The 13,297-nt window shown below is 37.7% G+C and overlaps 1 protein-coding gene across 3 annotated transcripts in view; it reads left to right on the forward strand.

Moving 5' to 3' along the window:
• Positions 1-12,615, forward strand: part of LOC124616764 — a 443,813-nt gene extending 431,198 nt beyond the window's left edge. For all 3 annotated transcript variants that reach the window (XM_047145148.1, XM_047145147.1, XM_047145149.1), the window contains 2 exons: positions 5,519-5,662; positions 11,267-12,615. In XM_047145148.1, the coding sequence (XP_047001104.1) occupies positions 5,519-5,662; positions 11,267-11,347 (225 nt within the window). In that variant the 3' untranslated portion in view covers positions 11,348-12,615. The remainder of the gene's footprint in view (positions 1-5,518; positions 5,663-11,266) is intronic.
• Positions 12,616-13,297: the final 682 nt, after the last annotated feature.

The following is a 13,297-nucleotide window of genomic DNA, read 5'->3' on the forward strand; positions in this document are numbered from 1 at the left end:
ACATGCTAATGCCCATATATGCTGACGTCATGAGCACCAATGATGTCACAGCCAGCAGCTGTTGTATGTAAGGGTCCACCAGTAGCCCTCTGGCAGTCATACCACTTGACAGTGGCCAACGAGTACGTGCCTGAAAGCTCATGTAATTTTAATTACTTGATGTGGCTGGAAACCCTTGAACTTTTCATTCATAAACAATACTATTCTCACCATTTCCTTTCACGATCAGTGCAAATTTAGAAGCATACACTAATATGAAGTGTCCCATGTGGGACTTTATAATGTGTATGGTACAGAGACCTTGCAGTGCCAACAAATGCAAAACTGTATACTACAGCAAAATATGGATGTTTTATAGCATATTTTGCTATTGACAGAACTTACTTTCTTTTTTGCATAAGTTAGTGCAATGTAGCCATTTCATTCATAAATGTTATTTCACCTGTGTATTTTTGTATAAGATCATTGTAAAGTTGTTTAATGATGCAGGACCTTAAATACTAAGTAGTGAGATAAGCTCTAGGTGGGAACAGGAGTCAGTAAACTGATGATGTTAAGCAACAAAAGAATTGTTGCTGTGTGCTATCTGAAGATGGCAACTAGTTTGATAGTTGTAATACAGTGAAACCCCCTATTTTACATTTTTATGTGGTCCACACATTAAAAAAATGCAAAATTGAGGAAAATGTTAACCCCCCTCCCACAAAATAGATCAAAAATACATGTAATTGGCATATATGATTAAAAATTGCTGTCCTCTCCAATACTTTGTATAAAATTTTTCTAAGGGGAGAAAATTAAATATACAAGACAATGTTTATAAAATAATTTGTGGTAATGAATTTCAATTGTTAAAAAAAACAGAAATGTGTAACAGCAAGTAAAAACTCATCAAAAAATAAAAATTGGTAACTGGGTACAAGGCAATTGAGCTATTTTCCGACATGCTACGACCGCAAATTATAAGTTCAAAACGCATGTTTTGAGAGATCATCCCTTGTGCTCATGAAGAAAAAAGCAAAAATTGATGACCATTTGAATTAAATCAAAAACATCATAGCAGCTAAGTTGTTAAATCATAATCATAAATGTGGACATCTGCTTAAGGACAAACTTTGTCACCATTGCTGTTACTGTTTAATGTTTTTCTTATGAGCTGCACTTCATATCCTCACCACTATTAAAGTTTTATTTTAGGCTTGATGAGAGAAATACAGACATGAAAAAGTGAGTTTACTTCGCCAACTGACATTACTAGCGTATGAGAAGTTGGCTCAGTGAATGTAAATCTGAAAGAAAGCTCCGTCATTACAGTTTCACTTCATGCCCTCTATCACTGCTGCTAATCTTTACGAGCTACAGAGTGTGACATGCGTGGTGAAAAGTATATACATGACTAGTGTATATAGTTGTTGCAATTGTATCGTGTCAAATTTGAACAGGAAAGTCTTTAAATGTGCTATAGTGAGACCCGTGTTCTATTTCTGTGCGACATCTCTGTCATAGCATATCATCTGCACAAAAAGTATATTTTCAGCACTTCACAAAGTACTCTCAGCCCTACATACACTCCCATTGTTGAAAGGCCACTGCCCTCTCCACACATCCAGTAGGTGAGCTCATTTACATTTGTTAAGTGTGGTGTCGTGGCTGGGCTGGCTATTGGGTGACTTAACAAGTCACCAGCCAATAAGAGTTCACTAGCCAGAAATGGATGCATTTCCTCAATTATGACAGAGTATATTGTTTGAGACTAAGTGTTTGAATTTAAAGGTTGACAATTGATATTGTTGGTGAATGCAGTACATCGGAAATAAATGCAGAAATATGAGATTGAGTTATAAGTGGCACAAGAAAAGGTGGTGGCCGGGCCACTTCATCGCATATTGGCTTGGTCCAGAACACTTTAAGTCGAATCCCGCATCCGGCCATCCTGATTTAGGTTTTCCGTGATTTCCCTAAATCACTTCAGGCAAATGCCGGGATGGTTCCTTAGAAAGGACACAGCCGATTTCCTTCCTCATCCTTCCCTAATCCGAGCTTGTGCTCCGTCTCTAATGACCTCGTTGTCGACGGGATGTTAAACAGTAATCTCCTCCTCCTTTAAGTCGACTGTATTGTTTTTCCATTACCACTGTAACTGAGCAGTAGTTGTATCATAACTGCATCGTGAAACTAAATGTTGCAAGTTGTGTTGGCAACACCAATTGTGGATTACGTCAGCATTTCCTCTCCCATGCCTACCCTGTCCACAATGCCCTAAAATATTCCTCTAACTCCACCATCACTCATGGTGCAAACCATCAGTCTTTTGTGCCACTTATAACTTGTTCAGTCGCATCACATGTCAATAGGAAGAATACAGGATGAAGTCAAGTGAGACACTGAGTAAGAACTTACAATCAAGGTAAACCTTAATAGGGAGAAATGTAAAATCAGGGAATTTTTAGCAATGATCTTATGGGTTTTCCACTGGGGCTACAAATTTATGGTGTAGAATTGTGAAAAACATAAAATTGAAGTTCCACCGTATTATGTGTTTGTTTTAAGATGTAGCAGCCAACCCAACAAAAACACAATGAATTACTATTCTGGAAAAGCTTACTCAGTTACAATGATCCTGTTCACAAGTGGTGAAATTTACACTTATTTTGAATGCAAGTAATAAAAGATCAGGTATGGTAAATGTGCTTTGGGACCCTAAACTGTGAAGATAATGGAAAGATAAAGTTTTTCTGAATTACTAGCACTGTTTTTGTAGCAGCAGAAACAATATATCACATTTGTATATCATCAGTAAAGAATAAGAAACAATAATGATAAAAATAAAATATTAAGCATTTTCATCAGCAAAGCTTTATGGCAGTGAATGCACAAGTGAGTAAAGTTGTCATAGCACATTCAACGACACAAATTGATAATAAAAGAAGAAATTGTGAGAGTAGTTCAATAAAGGAATGTTTTTCTTGCAATTGAACTAAAGCACAAACATGAGATACTGTCTTAGATGTTTGTGTGATGTGTGTTTCCCTCACAACAATTTTTGCACCTTCTCAAAAATAAAAACTTTTGAGGGTTCTGTAAGGTGCTGGTGCGAGATTTCATTTTAACTGCTAGCTACCCCAGCAATTAAAATAAAAATTTTGTAGGTGATGTATTGCACCTGAGACATTGGATTGGCAGTTCAGTGGACTCTGTAATATAAGGGTGTTAAAGGAGCCATGTAGCAGGCTTCTTCACAGTGAATAATTCAAGAAGACAGAATGAGCGATGTCACATTTCCAGGCAAGCCATGTCAGAAAATTATCTGGAAGATACTGACAAAATAAAACCATTTATACATAAATCCACAGTTTCAATTAAATCTCAGCTACAGTGAAAGGGAAATGGGCTCATTATAGGTGCATTTAGAAATAGCCAAGAGAAAGTCAGGCATTACTAACTGTTGGCACGGAAATTGGGGGAGGGTCATCAAGATATTCACATCCCCATATATATTCTGCAAGCCACGATATGGAACAATGTGGAGGGTACCTTGTACCACAACTAGTCATTTCTTTTCTTGTCCCACTCACAAATGGAGAAGGAAAGGTGACTGACTGTATGCTGCCATACGAGCCCAGATTTCTCTTATTTTGTCTTCAAGGTCCTATGTGAAATGAACATTTGCACCAGTAGAATTGTTGTACACTCAGCTGCAAATGCCCCTTCTCTAAATTTTCTCAGGAGTGGTTCATGAAAAGTCTTCCCTCCAGAGATTACCATTTGAATTCACAACGCATCTCCCTAATACTGATATCTGGTAACAAATCTGACAGCACACCTCTGAGTTGCTTCAGTGTCTTTTTTAAAGCTGACCTGTTGGGGATCCTATGTGCTTCAGTGATGCTCATGAATGGTTGATCTTGTGTTTTATATGTGATCTCCTTTATATATGAGCTACACTTTACCAAAGTTTTCCCAATAATCCAGTTACCTTTCACCTTCCCTGCTACCGTCTTTGCATGTTCATTCCATTTCATATTGCTTTGCAACATTACACCCAGATATTTAATAGACATTACCATGTGAAGCAGCACACTGCTAATACTGCATTCAAATATTATAGGCTTGTTTTTCCTACTCATGTGCATAATCTTACGTTTTTCTACATTTAGAGCAAGTTACCATTTATCACACCGAATAGAAATTCTGTCTAAGTCATCCTGTGTCCTTCTACAATCATTCAATGACAATTTGTTCCCATATAGTACAGTATCATCAGCAAACAGTTGCAGATTACTGCTCATCCTATCTGTCAGATCACTTTTGAAAGGATAACTTCATACCTGTGACTGCATGAATAACATCTGACTATCAAAAGAACATGCCATGCAAACCACAATTTTTCTAAGCAGAGCAAGCAGTTAAAGCACATTTTTGGCAGTGAAATATAATAGGTGATGCACTAATTTGTGGTTTATAACAAGGAACTGTAATTGGTTGTAATAGGTTGTCATTAGTTGTGTCAGTGGTATCCAGCATAATGTCAGCTAGTATTTTCTGGTTTCTTCAGAATAACAGTCCTGACATGAATGTGACATATTTAATTATCAATTCAGTTATATAAAGAACGAAAACTTCAGGTTGAAATATCAACTATAGTAGGAAAAGGATAGATTTCTGCATATAAGGAAAAGGATTGATTGTTACATATAAGAAAAAGGATGGATTGCTACTCACCGTGAAGATGACCCATTGAGTTGCACACAGGCACAATGAAAAGACTGTTACAAATTATAGCTTTCAGCCAGACCCTACTTCAGCAAAGACTGAAGCTGCTGGTGATAGTGATGTATGTATGAGGTGTGCCTCCTTGTGTGCATGAGTGTGTGTTTTCTTTGTTGAAAGCTATAATGTGTAACAGTTGTGTGTATCTGCAACTCAACACTTGAGTTATACAATGAGACCTGTACATTTCATTGCTCATATTGAATTTGAAACTAAACTGAACCATGACAAAAATCAACATTCAAAACCATTCAGTAAGTTAACAAAATACCAAAATAATAACACATTGCAAAACAGATGAATCCACACTGAAAATGAAAATGAGACTTCAGTCAGTCAAAAGTTAATAACAGAAGTAAACATTTTACAAACTTTTTTATTAACAAATGTATGAGAGATAAATAACTGATAAATAATGCTTTGTAATTTTATACCCCCACTGAGCTGATTGTTGAAAATAACTGTCCTGAATACCAGAGATTGAGATCAGTAAGCTACTATTGTCAGTAGATAATACAGGCAAACAAAAGTTCATAACTATGGATCAGGTTCCTAGCATGAATTTATTGAATTTTATTTTTTATGTTGGTGTCAGCAGTGTTCCAGGTTGCCAAAGTCTAAAGAAGTGATCTTCATAACATTAACCACGTATTACTGAGAACATCTATGTTAGACAGATAAAATTTTCAAATACTTTTGTAGCCATTATTTCAAACTAATTTAATGCTTATGTGCACTTGTTTAATAGGAAATGCTCGAGCGTGGGGAAGCAATGAGCTGTCCCACTTGCGAAGTCGTTTTGATGAAGAAGTGGGGATGTGACTGGTTGAGATGTTCCATGTGCAAGACTGAGATCTGCTGGGTGACGAGAGGACCTCGCTGGGGCCCAGGGGTAAGAAACTACCTGTCTACACACACAGAGTGATATTTGTCTTCTGTTGTCACCATAGTACTTGTTTTCTGGTCACATAAATGTTTCCTTATTACAAAACTATGAAATTTTGTTTTCTCACTGCTACACTTAATAGAACTCTTAAATAAGACAATAGTATGAAAACATTATGATTTTTGTTGTGTGAGGTTCCAGCCAGAAATACGTAGCTGAGGATATGAATGTGGAGAGAAACAGTCTGATAATGTGATCCGAGCAGGTAGGGAATGTCAAATCGAGCATAATTTTCCTTCGAACCTTGTGTCAGAAATGCACTGTTGTGGAAACATAGCTATAAAACAGCAGTCAATAAGTGATGAGTGTATGGAAAGTTTGTGTGGTAAGGGAACTTTTTTTTAGGTGATTCTAGCGGTCTGGTTTTGTCTGGCCATGCTTCTACTGTGTTATATTGTTGTTGTTATGCTTCACCACACTTGTTGCTGAGTATTGTACTGCACTGGAGTTATCATGAACACATACAAAACTACATGCTAGCTGACATTCACACAGCTTATAGAGAAGCAGGATGCAATCCTATTGGTGTAAGAAGATGGTATGCTTAACATTTCCCCAACAGAAGTCTGCTATTAGGGTTGTGGAGCACTGCTTGAGATAAAAGTGAATATTTGCACCTTAAGCGGCCAAATCAAGATGGAAAAGAACAGAGGAGTCTGGAATTTGATGAAGTGCTCCAGCATTTCAGAACAATGCCTTAAATCAGTATCAGAGTAACAAAACAGGAAGCTCAGTGTCATGTTGGAATCTCACAAAGGACAATGGTTTACATCCTTACCATGCACAAAAGATCCAAGTTTTGAAAGTAAAAGGTTCCAAGGAAGGCAAAATTTTGCACCTGGGCATGCAGGTAGCACCAGTGTCCTAACAATATGAACTATCCCCACTTTATCCTGCTTATGGATGAGGCTATTTTTCATCAGGGAAGCAGTATGTAACACATCCATAACCATCATCAGTAGGCATATGAAAATCCCCCTGTAACAACTTGACTGGATATATGATCCTATCCCCTCTGCCCCACAAACTAAATGGACACCATTATTTGCAGTGTTTGCCACTTTTCACTCCCGCAGTCAGGCAACATTTGAATGAAGTGTTCGGATGCAGGTAGGTCATGTGTGATAACTGCTCCGAATGGCCTCCCAGACAATCTAATCTAACACTACTGAACTACTTGTTGTGTGGGGCTTCGTGAAGGACTCCACCTACCAGTCATCTGTTTCACTCATGTAGAGGTGGTCACAAGAATTTCTGAGGCTGCAACAATCATTTGCAACATGCCAGGAACTTGAGACAGAGCACCAATCATTTCTCATTTGAAGAGAGCAACTGCACTCAGAGTGAGTAGTGGTGGTGACGAGCTGGAGGGCCCTGTAGAAACACTGCTGACAATAAAGGAGTCTTTTAATCAATCTCTGTACATGCTTCGTCATGATTTGGCAAGGAACAACACGCTTCACTCTGTTGACCATGGCCAACACTAACGTACAAATGGCAGCTTCATCCTGGTGAGAGGATGGTGTGTAGGCTACAGTTGTGATGTCAGCAGTGCACTACTGCTCCATCAGTGTTAGTGCCAGAGACAGCCCCTCGGCTCTTCATGTGGCTACCATGGTAGCATGCGGAGACTGCTGTGAAGAGGATTCGACCGACTACCCCTGGCAGGAGTCAGACGTCGGCTGGCACTGTGGCATTAAGTTCCAGGGAGGAACTCAGTGCCGGTGGCCACAGGTGCAGATGGCAGGTTGGTGGAGCTGTCGCACCAAGTCCCTCAAGGAACTTAGTGCTGGTGGCAGCATGTGCAGCCCATCCATGAACACATAGCTGCTGGTGAAGAGGCCTAGTTGCCTTTCTGTCCGGTATGGCCCTGGCACTGTGGTGGTGGTGGTGGTGCTGGTGCTGCTGCTGGACTCTGCTGACAAGAAGTGCTGCTGCCTCACATTTATATCACTCCAAGGTGTACTTGTTTCACTAAAACCTGGCACCTAATCACATTGCCCATAATAAGAGACTTGCCGTGGTGTGGAAACATCAACCACCTGCTACAGTCATTACTACTGTGACCTCAGCTAACCCGTCTTGCAATCTCATTAAGTGTATGTTATTCTGATCCACCTGTTGTCACACTGTGGCTACTGGCCTCTGGCCACTAAAGCAATACTTTATGATGGCTTTATCACTACTACTTATTATTTTTTGCTGAAGTACTGGGCAGTGTCACTACACAATGATGTCAACTATGCAGGGTTGCTGGAAGCAGAAATTAGAGCATTTACTGTAAAAAATGTGATTTGAGAGAAAAAGAATGAATGAAATTTTATTTCTTTTCTTCTCATTCACTACTGGATTTGTTCCCACTTACCTGATATGCTGTACTTCTTATAATAAAAGTTGATTCATACTCTCAGTAAGTTTGCAAAAACATGTCTTTAAGATTTCACTATTAACAACTATGTCATTTTATGGCTGTAGCTCAACATTGGTGCACTTCCAACCTATTGTTATTTGGAAAATTTTACTAGGTTTGATGTGTCCTACAATGCTCTGACCCTATTGTGAAGTTGTGTTTTTCCATGGGTGAATAAATGGCCATTAGAATCAAATAAAAATTTATGGTGAGTAACAATATTATGTAAAAGAACACAGACACATGCCAGCACGAACGCAACTCACACACACGATTGCAGTCTTGGGTAACTGTGAATGTATTAGACAAACGTAAAATATAAATCTGTGAAACTCTGGTTTCCTTGTACTGTATGCTGGCAGCTCCATCAGCGACATGTTTCACCCATGAAAATAAATTGAAACATGTTGCTCCAAAACAATCATTTTAAATTGCCCACAGTGAACAATAAGTGTCAATATCAGGGGGGGGGGGGGGGGTGGTGTTCTTCAAACAGGTTGGAAGTTTTGCTAATGGTACTGAAATGTTAATAGATAAAATTGTTTGTGGAAGTAGAAGTGAAAGTATGGACATGTGGAAATAAACCATGCACTCATGATCAATTGAAATAGAACTGCACCCAAATGACAAGAGACTGTGATCACATGGTAATGACTCCATGAGACACTTAAAGTATTGTGGATACAACATGATTCACTACCACTTATCCAACACTTACAGTTCAATGAAATTTGGTCAGAACTGGGTCCAAGCTTAGACATCCCGCACTATGGCAACCCAGAACACAATTATTAGAATGTTCCTCTGACAATTCTGACACAGTTTAGGAGCAGTGGCGTAGTGCATATTCTTGCTGAAGATACAGGTTGCCTGACGACTGCTGTAGATGAACAAAATAGATGTACATCATTTGCCAGCAAGATGCAATGTCAAATTTAACAGAAGCCACATTTCAGTCTGTGCCAGCATTTCCCACACAAGAATTCCTTCACAACCTGCCTGAATGGTACCCTGTCCGCTAAGTGGCATGCATTGCTTCATGACTTTCCAAATTATTCAACTAATTTCCAACCACAGCATGACAATTTATGTCAGCCACTTCCCTTTCAATGATAAGGTGCAACCATCCACATCCACATCCACATTGCAACAGATTGTAACTGTAGGTGTTAACTACATAGGTGGCAAGATGATTTCCGAATAACTCAAAAATACACTCACACTGCACTTAACAATTGGTAGCTGTTAATAGTATGTGTGGCAGTACAGTTTATAAGTACTGGCTGGTATTGTTGGTAAACACATTGATATACAAGAAGCACAGTTCAGCTTCATAATGTTACTGCAGTTCCTTGTTGATACAGTCACAAATATTTTGATAATAATTTATGTTTGTGTGTACATAAATATTGTAACAACACTTACCATTTGTTAGTGAACATAGTACACTTCTATAAAAATACTTTTATCTGATTCTTCATAGTATTTAAGCCACATTGCAACAAATCATTAGCAGAAACTTTACTATGTCCCGTATAATGCAATTTATATCACTGTACGGCACTGTCTAACTGCTTACACCGATCACTACACATGCTGACTGCTTGGTGTCTGTGCTAATAACAATGACATTCTGTTGACAATGCCTCACATCAAATTATAGGCTCCAACATGTTGCTTAAATGTTCATCTATTGTATAAGATGGGATGACAGTATGCTCACGGGGTGATTTCTGTGCTCCAAATTGAGATGGTGGCTCTGACTCATAAGGCTCCTCTGTTTTTTTATAGTCTAGCATTCTGATTGTTTTGTTGCATGGTGGACACGCTATATATTATTAGTTATTACAATATGCTATAGTGAGTTGTCACCCCTTCATCAATGTGTTACTGTTCATGGCAGCTGCTTCTGGTGGCTGCTGTTTTCACCAAAATGAGACACCAATGATATGTTATTGAAGGGCTGACATGAAAAGTCCAGTGCCTGCATGATCTCTAAGATAGCCATGATTAATTCACCTTAATATCAGGCATCTTGCCCATCCTCAATTCATGTGCCACGTTTACAGCTACTTCAGCATCTGACAAATCAGTTATGTGACACATCGAGCAATTCCTTTCACCATGGCAGTTAGAGTGCTCTTTTTCCAACACAGCCTCTATCTCTCAAGACCCAGGGGACTCTGGTAAAATGGTGCTGGTACAATGTATATCTGTTAGGAACTCTGGCAACCACTTATGGAGAAGAGTACATGTTTACACACACCTAAGATTATAAATAAACAAATACATAGAGGCCTTTAGATCTCTCCGTAGAAAATATACTGACACCTCTCCTATATAACTTCATTTAGCAGTGTTTACTTCACATGGTGAGTTGCATATGGTTTTACATAAACTCAAGAACTTACTTGTTCTTTGTTTGTTGAAACCATATTATAATAGTGATCTATCAGTTGAAGAAGTTTTTTTAACATTCCATTTCAGAGGTCATATATCTCTTATGACAGAGCTCTGACAAAATTGCAGTGGTCAGTGTTTGATTAAAAAATGGCATTAGACCAAAACATAATGCTCAAAAGAATAAATAGTGTAAAATTTTATTCTGTTTGTCTGTAACTCTTCACTGGAGTTGGTCACAACCAACAAAAATCTACAGGGATCAATAGAGGATGATTTAACATGAAACAACATTATTGAGCTAGCTGTGCAGAGGAAAATATCAGCTTCTTTCAAGGACATTAAAGACTGAAGTCTTGATCATTAGCATGGATTGTTGCTGAGAGGGATTACTTGAATAAATAGAAAAGAAGAGCTGTTTGATTTCCCATGGGTTCATTTAGCTTGTGCTATAGCAGCATAGAATGTCATCAAACTTATGTGGTAACAGTACAAGAAAATTGTTCTGTATTATAGAAAATGATTCTTTTTAAATTTCAACAGTGCATAGTCCTAGGTGAGTAAAGAGATTGATTTTTGGGGGGGGGGGGGGGAGAGAGAAAGAAATAAATGGGTTTCACACAATGATTCTGTCATCCTTTAGAAGGCAGCATACTGAACTTACAATACTTGTGAAGTAAATGTGAAAATTGTGTAATGTATCCTAACTTTCCTACTTATTCCCTTTTCTTCATTTTTAGGGGAAAGGAGACACAAGTGGTGGATGCCAGTGTGGTGTAAATGGAGTAAAGTGTCATCCAAAGTGTAACTACTGCCACTAAATGGCAGTCTACATCTTGCTAATGTATGGCGAGGTATGGAAGCTAAAACATGCTCCTCACTCAATAGGTACAAGGGCTGGTATCAGACCAGCCATTATCAAAATGCTGCTTCACCACTAAATAATTTCCACAAATGAGTAGCTAACCAAATCGTACAACAATTTAATTTCAACATGAATCTCAATTGAGGCATTCTAGTAAAAGCCACAAGAATTAAAATGGAATCATTTCAGTGATGCAAGAGGTAAATGATAAAAGTTGGAATAGACACAACAGTGAACTGGCTGTATGCTGTATGAATGTCAGTCATCCTGAAATTATTTTCCTTCTTCCAATAATTACTTTTGTTTTCATATAGATGATTTTTATGTAATGGGGGGGTATAGCATCCAGGTGCATTTCTATGGTGTTTGATGTATGACGCTGAATTTTTACATTTTAAGTGAGTGTACATTTCTAACTGTAGACGACTGTCCAGATTTATTACATTACTGCTGGTAACAGGAAACATTATGTTTACAATTACAAGCTTGACTTCTCTGTCTGCTTGCAACAAATAGTATTCACAACAAAATGGAATTGTTATGAATTATTGTCTATTTTGCGATTAGTAATTTCAAACAAGGAGAACAAGATGAAGTCATGAATGAAAATGTATAATCCTTATAAACTTTGCATGTGGTGTGTTACTAGTTGAGATGTGTGTACCTGTGTACATTGCACTTGATACATCTGCTCAAAATGCTAATGATACACTCAATTGCAAGTGGAACTGATCCAGTTTGGCTGTTGAGACATTTTGCATTTTTTTCTCTTGAATGTAAAGACTGAATGCTTGTGAGACAATGTAGTCTTATCTTTCTTGTATAAAAATGATCAACTGTATAGTTAATGACAACCTTCAGTGTTTCACTGTGAACAAGTGATAAATGTGGACTGTAATTATTACATTGCAACTTTAGTAAATAGAATTTTTTTAAATGGAAGAATTGTGTCTGTGATAATACCCTAAGCTGTGTTTTGTGTGAAATTAGGTAATTAAGGTTCTTTTATACAATTTTTATTGTGAGTACCACTTTGACTCTTAAACAGATAACTTATGTGTGTTGAGAGAACAGGAGGTTATCTTTATCACTTGTGAATGTTAACCTATGAACTAAATAATGTTCACTGCCTGTTTCTTATATCTTTTTATAAATATATATTTAATGTGGTACAGATATGGCCCTTCATAATTATGTAAATAAAATGAAAACCATATTTTATGATACATCGCCTCATGAATAATCACAATATTAAAATGGCATAAAAGTGATTTTTGGATTGGCATCACCCCACAGTGCACGATAGACAAGGGAAAATGGTAAACATATTACCTCAAGGGAAGGGACAAGTGGTAAGTAATAAAGAGACAGGAAGTAGAGTAGACAATGCTTAACACATCAAAAGACTAACTAGATTTTAATAGACTTACACACTTTGTTTCCTAGAAGATATTTGTAGGCATGATGGCTAGAAATGTGGTAGACCTACTGAAGTCCAGAGAGGAGTGGTGACTTTATGCAACAGAGACATCAGTGTTACTAAAATTAATTGGATGAAACTAAAAATCTGAATGATTGAAAGTGAATGAATGGTAGTGTATACATGCATAGGTAAACGGAGACAATAAATAACTCAAATAGAGAAAAAAAAAGGTAGTAAAATGGCAAACATGAGGATGAATGGTAAAATTAAGTAAGAGACATATATGGAAAATTGTGATGATATGTTGATGATTGGTTGGTTGGTTGGTTGGTTGGTTGGGAAAGAGGAAGGAGAAATTGTATGAGAACAATAAATACAAGCAGACACGGTGAAATAAATAAGAATTAAGTGATGGAAACACCATGTAGGAATATCAACAATGTAGGAAAAAACATATTACTACTTACCATAAAAAGGACACAT

The sequence above is a fragment of the Schistocerca americana genome, chromosome 5 (assembly GCF_021461395.2).
Source record: "Schistocerca americana isolate TAMUIC-IGC-003095 chromosome 5, iqSchAmer2.1, whole genome shotgun sequence".
Lineage (NCBI taxonomy): Eukaryota > Metazoa > Arthropoda > Insecta > Orthoptera > Acrididae > Schistocerca > Schistocerca americana.